Here is an 11,614-nt window from a genome sequence, read left to right as displayed (position 1 = left end):
CTGTAATTTGGTGATAAATTGAAGCCCCAAATAACTTGACAACTTTTCGTTCTTATCTTCAACTCTTCCATCCATTCCAGGTTTCCAGCCAAATTCAAATACTACAACAATTTTTTATTTATATTTTGTCTGCACATGCGCATTAAATTCTAAATGTTACACATGCATATTTACAATATTATATCTGCTTATTATATAGATAGATACTAGTTCAAATTTTACCCGTGCTTTCCGTGCGTTCGGTATGAATTCATCATCAGATATGCATAAATGCATTATATAGTGTTTGAAAAATGCACTATAATGAAATGTACTAATGCACCATAAAACGCACCATACACTAAAAGAAATGCACACTTAAGAGTGCATTTCAGAACACTTTTTGGTGCATTTATGTGTATTTAATGGTGAGTGACTGCACAACCGCACGGAAATCACTATCCGTACAAGAACTTGACCTATGTGTGCGTGTGTGGGGGGAGGTTGAAATGTTGAACTGAGAATACATGTCTCATATATCAATTCGGATTGATAAAGGGTTGGAAAACAAAGAAAAAAAATGAGAAAAGAAGTTAAACTTTCGTGATTACAATGGTACACTTAAAAATGTTTGATAGTGTATTTACATATAACTAATATTGCACTTATATAAGTAACTATTATGGATTTTAAGTGCATTATCAGTTATTTGCGAATGGATTATTAAGTGTTTTTCAATGTATCGTCATAGAAGTGACACAATATTTTTTCTTTATTTTCAGCCTTTAATCAACTTAAATGGAAGAATGAAATTAATCTGCACTTTTTACATAGAATATGTGTTCTCATTATGATCCTTCCCATGTCCATATATATGTGTGTGTATAAAATTTTAATGAACATTCCATATTTAGGAAATAGGAAATATATTGTGCTGGTGGTTTACAATAAAATTAATATAAATTAGGAAATATTTGGTTTTTATCTTTTAGTCAAATGATTTCCTAATTAATTGTACAAAAAATTTGGAAGGAAGCACAACATTTTGAGTTCAAGAAAGATGCCTAAATACACATGACACATCTCGTATGTAGTAAAAGTTGATCACTTTGATATTTTATTTATATCTTTGTCTATAATGATTTAATTGAAATAATCAAAATATGTTTTTGTTAGTACTAATTTAAAATAATTTAGAAATCTAATTTGTAATGCTACACCTTTTTATAAAGAAATTAAAGTCTATATCTACCTTTAAGAAGGTCAACAATTGAGGTAAAATGAAAGCATTGAATTTGTGAAAGAATTTTCCTAATTTAACAATAGATTCCTCAATACCAAAGAATCCCTATAATCCATGTGAATAAGGTCTTATCCACATTTAAATATTTTTTATTTTACGAAAAAGTTCACAGCCGTTACTCAAATTAAATGTATGCTCTAGGAAGTAAACAATTTAAATTTCTTATAATTGACCGACTCAAACTAAGAAAATTAATAGACAGTTCCACGAAAAAAATCAAACTTAACACCTTGCAATTACCAAGTCAACTATCCGACACCGCATTTAATTCTTATTTATTAAGAATTTTGTGTATAAAAATGTTACCCTCTTTTTAGAAGATTTTTTTTAAAAAAATTTATGGTTAACATTAAACAAATTTCCTTTTTATTTATTGGGATTCCATAAAGTAGTGTACATGTTTTACGGCATTATCTGTGTTATATTATATATATATAAATAAATGTTGTTTGTATTAATTATATATATATATATACAGAGATTATTGCAGATACAGATACTCGATTTAGTCCTTTTCCTCCAATCATACTCCACTTCCTCTTCTGCCTGTGCGCCTTAACCTTTGTATGTATGATGTGTTGGGACTTCTTCAATTGTGGGTTTCGTCTCTTTTCTTACTATCTAAAGCCAGCTTTCTCTCTCTACTCGCCTCTCTCTCTCTCTCTGCTTTCTGCACTTGTTTTCCGGCGGGAGAGAAGTGAAAGAGTATAAGAAAACAATTTCTCTGCTTCTACGGAACTGTTTTTGGTCTTCGTTTCTCCTTTCATCTCCCCCTCTTATTATATTGAGCTTTGGGACTTGTTGATTCTGCAATAAAGTGTCCAGACTTGTTTGTTTGTGTGTGTGTGTGTGTGTCTATGAGGTACTTCCTGTATATCTTTTTCTCTTTTTTCCAGGTTTTTTTGGGTTATTTTTCTCCAAATTTTCAGTGGGGGTTGGAGTTATGAGTTATGGCTATACCCAATTTGGATTTGCTGAATATAGGATTTGGGTTTTGTAATTTTGGCTGAAATCTTCTGGTATTGGGTTTGGGTTTGGACTTTTTTTATTGTAAAATTCTGGTTGGTTTTGCAAATGGTTGGTGAAGTCAAACATGTTTATCTCTTTGTTAAGTGCTACAGGAATTGATCAATTTGATACAATAGATGACACTGAATTTTTATGGACAGAATTTTTATTTTTTAAAATTTTTTATTTGTTTATATTGAATTATTCTTGCTGATGATGGGTTTGATAGAAAACTAGAAAAGCTTGATTTTTTTTTAATTAACTTTCTGCTACCCATAGTTTCTTAATCTCAGTATAAACAGTTTGTAGTTGCTGATTTGAGTTATAATGATGATTTTATGATTGTCCCAATCTGTTATGTCTCTGAAGTCTGAAGACCTCATTTATGTTTGTTGTCGGTGGTGTTATTGCACTTTAATTGACTGCTGTCTGCTGCTCTTTTATCTTACTGCTTGTTCTTAATTTCCAATTGGATGTGTATATTTTGTTAAAGTTACAATCTTTTTATAGTCTGGATATGTGTTTTTGTTTAGGAAGTGAGAAATGGAGTCGCCTTCGAAGAATCCTGTTTTTGATGACTCTCTAGGTATGGTTTTTTAGCCTAAGCGTGGGCATATCTGCATTTTGTTTGATCTTGTTGTGTAAAGTTACATTAACAAACATTTCAGGGAAAGTGAGAAATGCATGGTCTATCCCCCTTGGAATTGCGGCACACCATGCCTCGACTGATGCAAGCTTGTTCTCGAGCTCATTGCCCGTTCTTCCTCATGAAAAATGTTTGTACAAGCTTTATGTTTCCATTTGGTATATTGTCGTTCGTTTTGGATTATTTCTTAGGGTTTAATTTGATTACCTGCAGTAATCTCGAACAAGACAGAGCAGTGTGGTCAATCAATTGATGATAGCTCGCCTAGCTTAAGTCAATTTCATCTAGAAGATGGAGGTAAATTCCCGTTGGAAGATGAAACGAGTCCACCTGGGAACTTTCTTCCCGGGGATGAGGACGAACTATTAGCGGGCATAATGGATGATTTTGATTTGAACGAGCTGCCTACCCAGCTGGAGGAGTTAGAAGACGATCTCTTTGGCGGGGGAGGATTTGAAATGGAATCCGAGTCCCAAGAAAATCTACTTAACGGCTTTGCCAAGTTAAGTATGTCTCCTGGAAGCAGTATCGCACCTTATGGCTATTCAAACGGTGTAGGAACAGTTGCTGGGGAACATCCGTACGGAGAGCACCCTTCGAGGACATTGTTTGTTAGAAATATTAACAGCAATGTAGAAGACAGCGAATTAAGATCTCTATTCGAGGTACATTTACGTCTGCCAGTTGTTTTCTTGTCTCTAACTCGACCTACCCTCGCTAAAATGCTCCCCGCTTATTACAGTATTGAAAATGATTGGCTGTTCTTATATTAGCATCAGGCACTTCTCATCCTGATTCATTGAATAGTTATTGAATTATTGGTTTTCCCTTGAAGCAATATGGCGATATCAGAACCTTATATACTGCTTGCAAGCACCGAGGATTTGTGATGATATCTTACTATGATATCCGAGCTGCTCGAACTGCTATGCGTGCTCTGCAAAATAAGCCTTTAAGGCGAAGAAAACTTGACATTCATTTTTCAATCCCAAAGGTGTGGACTAAGAGGGCTTTTAAAAAAAAATTAAAAAATAAATATGGTTGACACTTGGCAGTTTGCGATATCAACTTCTGATTAATGTTTTTGGTTGCCACATCCAGGAAAATCCATCGGAGAAAGACATTAACCAAGGAACTCTTGTTGTGTTCAATTTGGATCCTTCAGTATCTAATGAAGACCTTCGTCAAATATTTGGGACTTATGGGGAAGTCAAAGAGGTTTGTATCTCTACTTTTGCTATATTTTGCTGATGTTATCGGTCTATACGAACTCTTTTTATCTTAAAATATGTGTTGTGGACATTCTTGTTGAAAAATGCAGATAAGGGAGACACCACATAAGCGACACCATAAATTCATTGAGTTCTATGACGTTAGAGCTGCTGAGGCAGCTCTTAAAGCTTTAAATAGGAGTGACATTGCTGGGAAGCGGATAAAGCTTGAACCTAGTAGGCCCGGTGGAGCCCGTCGAAAGTATGCAGTTATATCAATTTTTAGTCCACTTGCATTTGGTTATGGATTGCGTGATTTTGTTTGAATCTAGCCATACTTTCTGGGATATGGACCGTCGTGTAATTATTTTTATGAGCATGTTGAAAATTGAAATCCGTTACTAGTCAAGATTACATCAATGCAAACCGCATTTTGGAGCCATATGCTTGACCTCTGATTTACCCCCGTTTTGTTTTATTGTATTTAATAGCTTGATGCAACAATTGACCCTAGAGCTGGAACATGATGATGTTCGAACATTTAGGAATTCGGTTGGTTCACCGATTGCCAATTCTCCGCCAGGTATTTACTTTTCATTCTTGATAGTTTGTGCTCTGCTCGTAATTATGGCTAGTGTGGTATATAAGCTGACGTGATGGCAATATCTAACAGGCAGCTGGCCAAATTTTGGCAGTCCGGTCGAGCCGAATCCGTTGCATAATTTCAGTCAATCTCCTGGTTTGAGAAATCTTAGCCCTGTAAATGGCAATCATATGTCGGGGCTTGCCTCGATCCTTCCCTCCCACCTCTCGAACCCTGTGAAGATTACACCTATTGGTAAAGAGCCTGGACGGGTTAGCCATGTAAATCAGGTAACTAGTAATAATACTAGATCGACCCAAGGAGTAGCTTATCATCATTCTTATTCGCTGAATGAGAATAAACTAAGTTCGAGCTCGGGATCCGTCTCTCTTGGCGACTCGAAGCCATCTGGAATTGGAACGCTTTCTGGTCCTCAGTTTCTTTGGGGAAGTCCGCCTATTCACTCGGAGCGTAACGGATCTTCTGGCTGGCCGACATCGTCAATCGGGAAACCATTTGTATCCAATGCACAAGGACAAGGCTATCCTTATTCCCATAGACAGGGCCCATTCCTTGGGTCACACCATCACGTGGGATCTGCTCCGTCTGGAATTCCCTTGGAAAGGCATTTTGGGTTTTTCCCCGAGTCACCCGAAACATCATATATAAGCCCCGTTTCCTTTAGCAGTGCAAGCTCTAGCCATAATAACGGAAGCCATGTGATGAGTATGGGTTCCCCGGGGGCAATGAATATGGGCGTTGCTTTTGCCGGTAGTTTTACTGAAAGCGGTTCTCCTAGTGCTAGAATGATGCCGTTGTCAAGAAACGTTCCAATATTTTTTGGAAGCGGTTCTTATGGGGGAATTGGGTCGAGTAACGGCGAGGGTTTGATTGATCGTGGTCGAAGTCGTAGAATTGACAGTGCGAACCAGATGGATAACAAAAAACAGTATCAGCTTGATTTGGAGAAGATCATGAACGGGGAAGATCCCAGGACTACTTTGATGATTAAAAACATCCCAAACAAGTAAGAGTATCTCTATTTCCGTCTTGGAACTTAGAATCGCATAATAGTGTTTATTATTAACATTTTATTTTTCTTCCTAAAAGATATACTTCAAAGATGCTACTCACAGCAATTGATGAGACCCATAAAAATTCATATGATTTCCTCTACTTGCCTATTGATTTCAAGGTAAGCATAACTATTATTTCCGATTTTCCGTATTTATACTTCCGGGAAATTTTGACTTAAATACAGTTACTAATTATGTTGCCCATGTCCCCAGAACAAGTGTAATGTTGGCTATGCTTTCATCAACATGGTTTCTCCTCAAAGTATTATCTCTTTCTACGAGGTTAATCTTCTTTTCCTAACTATAACGAGTGTTAATAATGCGAAAAAACTGAAAATTTTGCTTCTTGAGAGTGCGACTGTTTCAATGAATTAGTTACTGCGAGGTTGTGCTCTCTTTGTCGGGAATTGCTTAACATAATGGTGTCCCTTTTAAACATCTCTTATGGGTACAATAATTGCTTCAACTCGAAACATTTGTGCAGATATTCAATGGGAAAAAGTGGGAAAAGTTTAATAGCGAAAAAGTTGCCTCATTGGCTTATGCGAGAATCCAGGGAAAAGCGGCTTTAGTTGCTCACTTTCAGAACTCGAGCTTAATGAACGAAGACAAATGGTGTCGCCCGATTCTGTTCCAGTCCGAGGGCCAAGAGCCAGCTGAAGAGGTAACGATAATTGTTTATGAATCTACACATAATCTACACATTTGTGAATCCACTCTACCCTTTCTAATGAATCGCCTTCTTTACCTTTACCGATTATTGACTTTGGGTCGTTCTTGGGTTTATCAGGAACCGTTGCTGTCCAGCAACCTAAATATTTTTATCCGCCATCTTGATGGGTCGTACTCGGGAGATTCCCTTGATAGTCCCAAGGGCAATAGTCTTGAAGAGAAGCCTACATTCACGCTTGAAAACAATGGCGGTGGGTTCTAACTGTTAATATGTATTCCAAAAACGTACATACTAAACTTACTAGTGGAACAGCGGGGGAGTACCTTGATTGGCTTTGTGCTCGGTGTCTAGTTTTTGTACAAAGGACACTCCATGGCGCTTTGTACAAACGATTAAGAAGCAGGGAGCGTTTTACGTTTTGTAGAGCAAATTCGATAACTGACTGTGGTTTCTTCGGGCGAGCGTTTTGTGCAATCTCTACTGTCCTTTGTGCTCAAGCTTTGGGGTCATCAGAACTGGTTTGTGGTGTGTTTTACTTATTGTATAAATCAATGTTTAGAGAAGGGTGGAACAGGGCTGTTACCTCAAGTGTATAAATTGCAGACAAACAGACCCTACATCAATTATTGTATCATGTTCTCAAGGAAACTGATTGTATTTATGACATGAATGTAGAGGGTTTTTTTTATCCAACTTTTTGTTTGTTTCAAATCAAATGAATAAATAAAATGAGTTCTTGAATGTTCTGATTTATAAGCCTCTAGGTAAATATGAGTTATATGTTCAGATTACATCTGGTTCTTTGAGAGTTAAACTTAACTCTTTGACCAATTCAGTTGGAGGTTACTCCTATCTCTGGTTATACTCTTGATACGGAAAATATCAGTGTCAATTGATCACACGTTAGAAATTTCAATGGGCATTTCGTGCACCTTGTGCGGCTTGGACGACAGTGTCGATGTTGGGGAACGATAGTGTGCAATATCACCCAATAAAAGTTTACCGACCAACCGGCCAAGTACTTTTGGCAGGGAGTTTGGTTGGGGTGTCACATCTGTTAAAAGATAACGCAGGTGTCTTAAAGATGAGATCAACGAGAACAAAAATCTCGCGCCCGAAGCCGTTAGGCACATCTACCTGGGCGTCACGCATCGCGTCGCCCCCTACTTGACCCTTGGTCGAGCGCGGGAGAGCGAATGTTGGCTTGGTTATACTTAATACAAAAAATATCGGTGTCAATTGATCACACGTCAGAAATTCCAATACAAGTAGACAAGTAAAATGTGCATATATTTATGAAATGACACACAGAAAAGCAAGAGATAAAGGATCAATTTAGCATTTCAGAAGTGAGTTGTTGCAGCACAAGCACTAAAACATTTTGAAGTTTTTCATTGTTCCTGAACTAAACTCCAATTGTAAATTATGGCATAGACCAGAGGGTCACAATTCATATTTGAAGAGTCTCAGCTATGGATCCTGCTAGACTCAACACTTCAAAGGGAGCTTTATTTGCAATGGCTTTTACAGTATGGGGACACGAATCCGTGATCCAAAAGTGGGAAAACGCTTTCTCTGACCGTCCTGAATCACAACAGTTGCAATCAGTAAAACTAGAGGACCGAGGGGGAAGCTGAAACCGATGTTAGAAAACTGAAAAGTATGGACGGTTAGACGGTTACCTCCATCCTTGTGCAGGAAGCGCTCCCATGACCGCTTAGGGAAAACACCGTGGGTGACATAAGCGCTCACCTTAGCCGCCCCGTGGGCTGCCAAAACTTTCTGGAAGGGCCAAAGAGCCGAGTAAGAGCAGCAATACGAGACAATATTATTTATCATATGATACCACATCCATATCATCCACCCCGCTAAAAGTTGTAACCTAGGATAGTATCTTCTACCGAATAGCATATCCCTACATCATTTAGTGCTTTAAAACTAAGCTGTTACCAATGCCTACGAGATTTTGTTCGACTCCATGCACAACAAAAGCCAAACTACCAAAACCGTTCTGTGTGATTCAAACTTTGACACGACTACATTAACAAGAGGAATACCTGGCACTCAATTAGGGTACCTCCCGACTGCACCAAGTCATCAACAATGATCACATGACAACCATCGGGGCTGCCTTCTTTTAGCCTGACTATTCTCTTATCACCTTCCCGAACTTTTGTGCAGATAACCTAAGATTTTTCAAATACCAAACATTCAAGATGGTGCTAAAAAGTTGAAAGAACTATACCTTCGATTCATTGAAGTAAAAAGAAAAAGGAAAAGAAGAAAAAAGAAAAAAGAGTTCTGAATATAAGACTAACAGCAGGGTAGTTGCTGAATTGCTTGTAAAACCGCTTCCAAGCTCCATCATCGGGAAACGCAACAACTATCTGCAAAACAAAAACTACTAAGATGTAAAAGCAATACCAATGCGTTGCATAAAGGAAAACGTTTGTTACTAATCCTTTCTGTACAAGTTTCACCGATGCGAATCCAATCATCAATATTAGACAAACAACAAAAAATAACGTGAGAGCTTGAAACACCCACCTTATCAGATTCTGGAAGCTGCAGAATCCGTTGCTTCAACAAGGGAATTCCAGTCTCAAACAAAGGCAAGACTTGGTCCCCGAAATAAAACCTTTCCTGCAGAAAAAGAGACAACAGAGAGTAGGTCAGAGAAGCACATGAGAACCGTTAATGAGGTGAAGAAACGTCATAGCTTTGGGCTTATAAAAGATATAGCAGCCTCAAACATACAAGATATAGTGCATATTGGATAAATTTGAAACTTTTTACTAGTAAAAGTGAACGAAATTCCAAATTTATTATATGTGCATTTGCCAAAAATACAATATGATTGATTTGTATATCTATCAGACCATGAAGAGATGGGCATAAGTGAAAGAATCAATGGAATCAAGAAAAGCCCTCAATCATAGGAGATAAAGTAGCATACATGAATACAAACAAATATCGAATAAGTACGTAGCTTAAATAGCAAAACTAACCTGCAAGGCATGGATGTCATAGATAACTAAACTGGTTGGACCACCTTTTGATATCGGAATATTGGATAATATTCTTGCCATGGTAAACGCAGTTGCGACATCCCCTTCCTCTTCCATTCTCTCAAAGGAACCAGTTGGAAAGAACGGCAACACTAACGTAAAAGAGGCAACAAAGAGCCTTGGCAGTGCAAATATGACAGAAAGCTGTTCAAAGATCACTGCAGGTGAGCTGAATGACGCAAGAAAGGCAACGTGTTGGCCTCTGATGTTTTGCGCATTGTTTATAAATAGATTTGGAAAACCATCATCAAAACTCCTGAAAAACCATACATCAATCTTTATGAATACATATCCAAATAAGATGCAGAGTATTAAATTTGAGAACCCGAAAGGCAAAAACATTATTCTACAGCCAAGTATTATCATCTCCCTAGAATACCAATCAATCTTGCACTCAACCTCTAAAGGCCTAATATTTCCCTAGAACACCAAATCAATCTTCCACTCAACCTCTAAAGACCTAATTTTTAATCCTACTTATGACATTGAACTACACTTTTGTCAAAAATGGCACCTTCAAGTGTCCTTAATTTAACTTTTTTAAAATAAATATTTTTTGCTCCTTATTGTGATTGCATTAATTCACAGAGAACCAATGAGCAATACTTTTGCCCTTTTCTCTTCCCCACAATCTTTAGCCCAGGAGCCAACTGAACTGACCCTTATCTCTTGATCCATCAACTCCCCATTCTACAAAGAGGTGGAATCTCTCCAAGGAAGACACATTTGACACCAATCCCAGAAGATTGAAGCTTTAACACGAAAGAATCGAAACAAACAAAAAAAAAAAAAACAAGGAAAAAAGGGAAAGAGAACCAAGGGTGTACCTCCAGTTAATGGATTGGAGCTGAATGAAAGGAGACTCAGAAGCGATTTTGCGAGCCACGTCCTCCATCTCTACACAGTAGAAGAGCAGAACCTGCTTCTGCTGCCTCGTCGCCAAAGCTTCTGCAGCAACAACACCCTTGTCTTCCATCTCCACAAGCTCTCTGCTCTCTTCTCTCGCAGTGTTCTTGGGTTGCAAGTGAGTGTGGAATTTCACTTTATTTGAGGGTTTTTGCTTTCTTTCTCACTTTTTGCCGCCAAGAAAAAGGAGGAATTCTAAAAAGGGGTGGCTGCGAACCGTCCAAAACGATGCCTTTATGCGTTTTTTGGGCGCAATCCCCACAATGCAGCTCGGCCTTTTTTCTTGCGCTCGCCCGAAATTCCCTCATGTTCATTGCCGTGCTTAATGGTATTCACGCCCATTTTATGTCAAAATTGAAAATTTTCAATAATTCTTTTTGTAACAATTATTTTTGAGTGATAAAGGAAAATCACCATTAGATACTGGTATAAATATGGATAGTGTTTTTCGTGTAATCGGTGCGAATTCACTATTAAATATGTATAAATGCACCACACAGTGTTGAGAAATGCACCACAATGAAATGCATTACACATCAAAAAATGCACGGTAGTGGTCCACACCTAATGGTGCATTTTCAAACACTTTGTTGTGTATTTATGCATAACTAGTGGTGCGTGATCACACGACCATAGGGAAGCACTATTCGCGTGAGAACATGACCATCATTGTCATTATCCAATGCCTCAACGGTAAACATTGTGTAAATCCCGTATTTTGATCCTAATTGGTAAAAGATTACAAAAAAGTAAGTCAATGTATGTTGTATATAGTTGATTGACACAAACTAATAAATCAATAGGCTGTTTGCACTGAGAGTCGACACGTAACAATTAATAAATAAATGTCATCAACAAACGTTTGATCATTTAGGTTAGATTTGTAGTGAAATAGAGTTCGATCATCTTATATGATTTTGGTTGCTGAAATTCAATGAATTGCTAATTAACTTTTCTTAATAAAATTTTATGATTTTGTGAATTGATCTAACCAATTTTACAAGTTAGTAGGCTAAACAGACTTTAAGTCTTGGTCCTTATTTAGACCAAACTTTGTTGGTGGTCAAAAATACGTGGTCTATGGTTTTAGGTTGTCTGATTTGGTGTTCAAAGATAATTTGTAGCTTAGGATTTTGTCTCTCTACAACAGGTGGATATAGA

At 37.6% G+C, this 11,614-nt stretch overlaps 2 protein-coding genes across 3 annotated transcripts; one reads left to right on the top strand and one right to left on the bottom strand.

The window, feature by feature from the left end:
- The first annotated feature begins 1,853 nt into the window (after positions 1–1,853).
- Positions 1,854–7,230, top strand: LOC115996471 (protein MEI2-like 5). Of its 2 annotated transcripts, none has more exons than XM_031235700.1 (13): positions 1,854–1,877; positions 2,824–2,876; positions 2,959–3,066; positions 3,150–3,601; positions 3,772–3,930; positions 4,038–4,154; positions 4,258–4,409; positions 4,639–4,730; positions 4,821–5,757; positions 5,841–5,925; positions 6,020–6,088; positions 6,291–6,470; positions 6,597–7,230. In XM_031235700.1, the coding sequence occupies exons 2-13, from the start codon at positions 2,834–2,836 to the stop codon at positions 6,738–6,740; spliced, it is 2,538 nt and encodes an 845-aa protein (XP_031091560.1). In that variant the 5' UTR covers positions 1,854–1,877; positions 2,824–2,833; the 3' UTR covers positions 6,741–7,230. The 2 variants fall into 2 exon arrangements, with proteins under 2 accessions (XP_031091560.1, XP_031091559.1); XM_031235699.1 differs by lacking the exon at positions 1,854–1,877 and adding an exon at positions 1,884–2,144.
- Positions 7,231–7,748: 518 nt separating this feature from the next.
- On the bottom strand, positions 7,749–10,741 carry LOC115995677 (ribose-phosphate pyrophosphokinase 4). The gene is made up of 7 exons (XM_031234779.1): positions 10,375–10,741; positions 9,488–9,803; positions 9,027–9,122; positions 8,798–8,866; positions 8,537–8,665; positions 8,162–8,261; positions 7,749–8,063 (listed from the first exon to the last, which is right to left on the bottom strand). Exons 1-7 carry the CDS (start codon positions 10,521–10,523, stop codon positions 7,930–7,932), a joined length of 993 nt encoding a protein of 330 aa, XP_031090639.1. The 5' UTR covers positions 10,524–10,741; the 3' UTR covers positions 7,749–7,929.
- Between the last annotated feature and the right edge of the window lie 873 nt (positions 10,742–11,614).

Source organism: Ipomoea triloba, chromosome 11 (genome assembly GCF_003576645.1).
Source record: "Ipomoea triloba cultivar NCNSP0323 chromosome 11, ASM357664v1".
NCBI lineage: Eukaryota > Viridiplantae > Streptophyta > Magnoliopsida > Solanales > Convolvulaceae > Ipomoea > Ipomoea triloba.
This window is presented reverse-complemented; position numbering and strand designations above follow the sequence as displayed.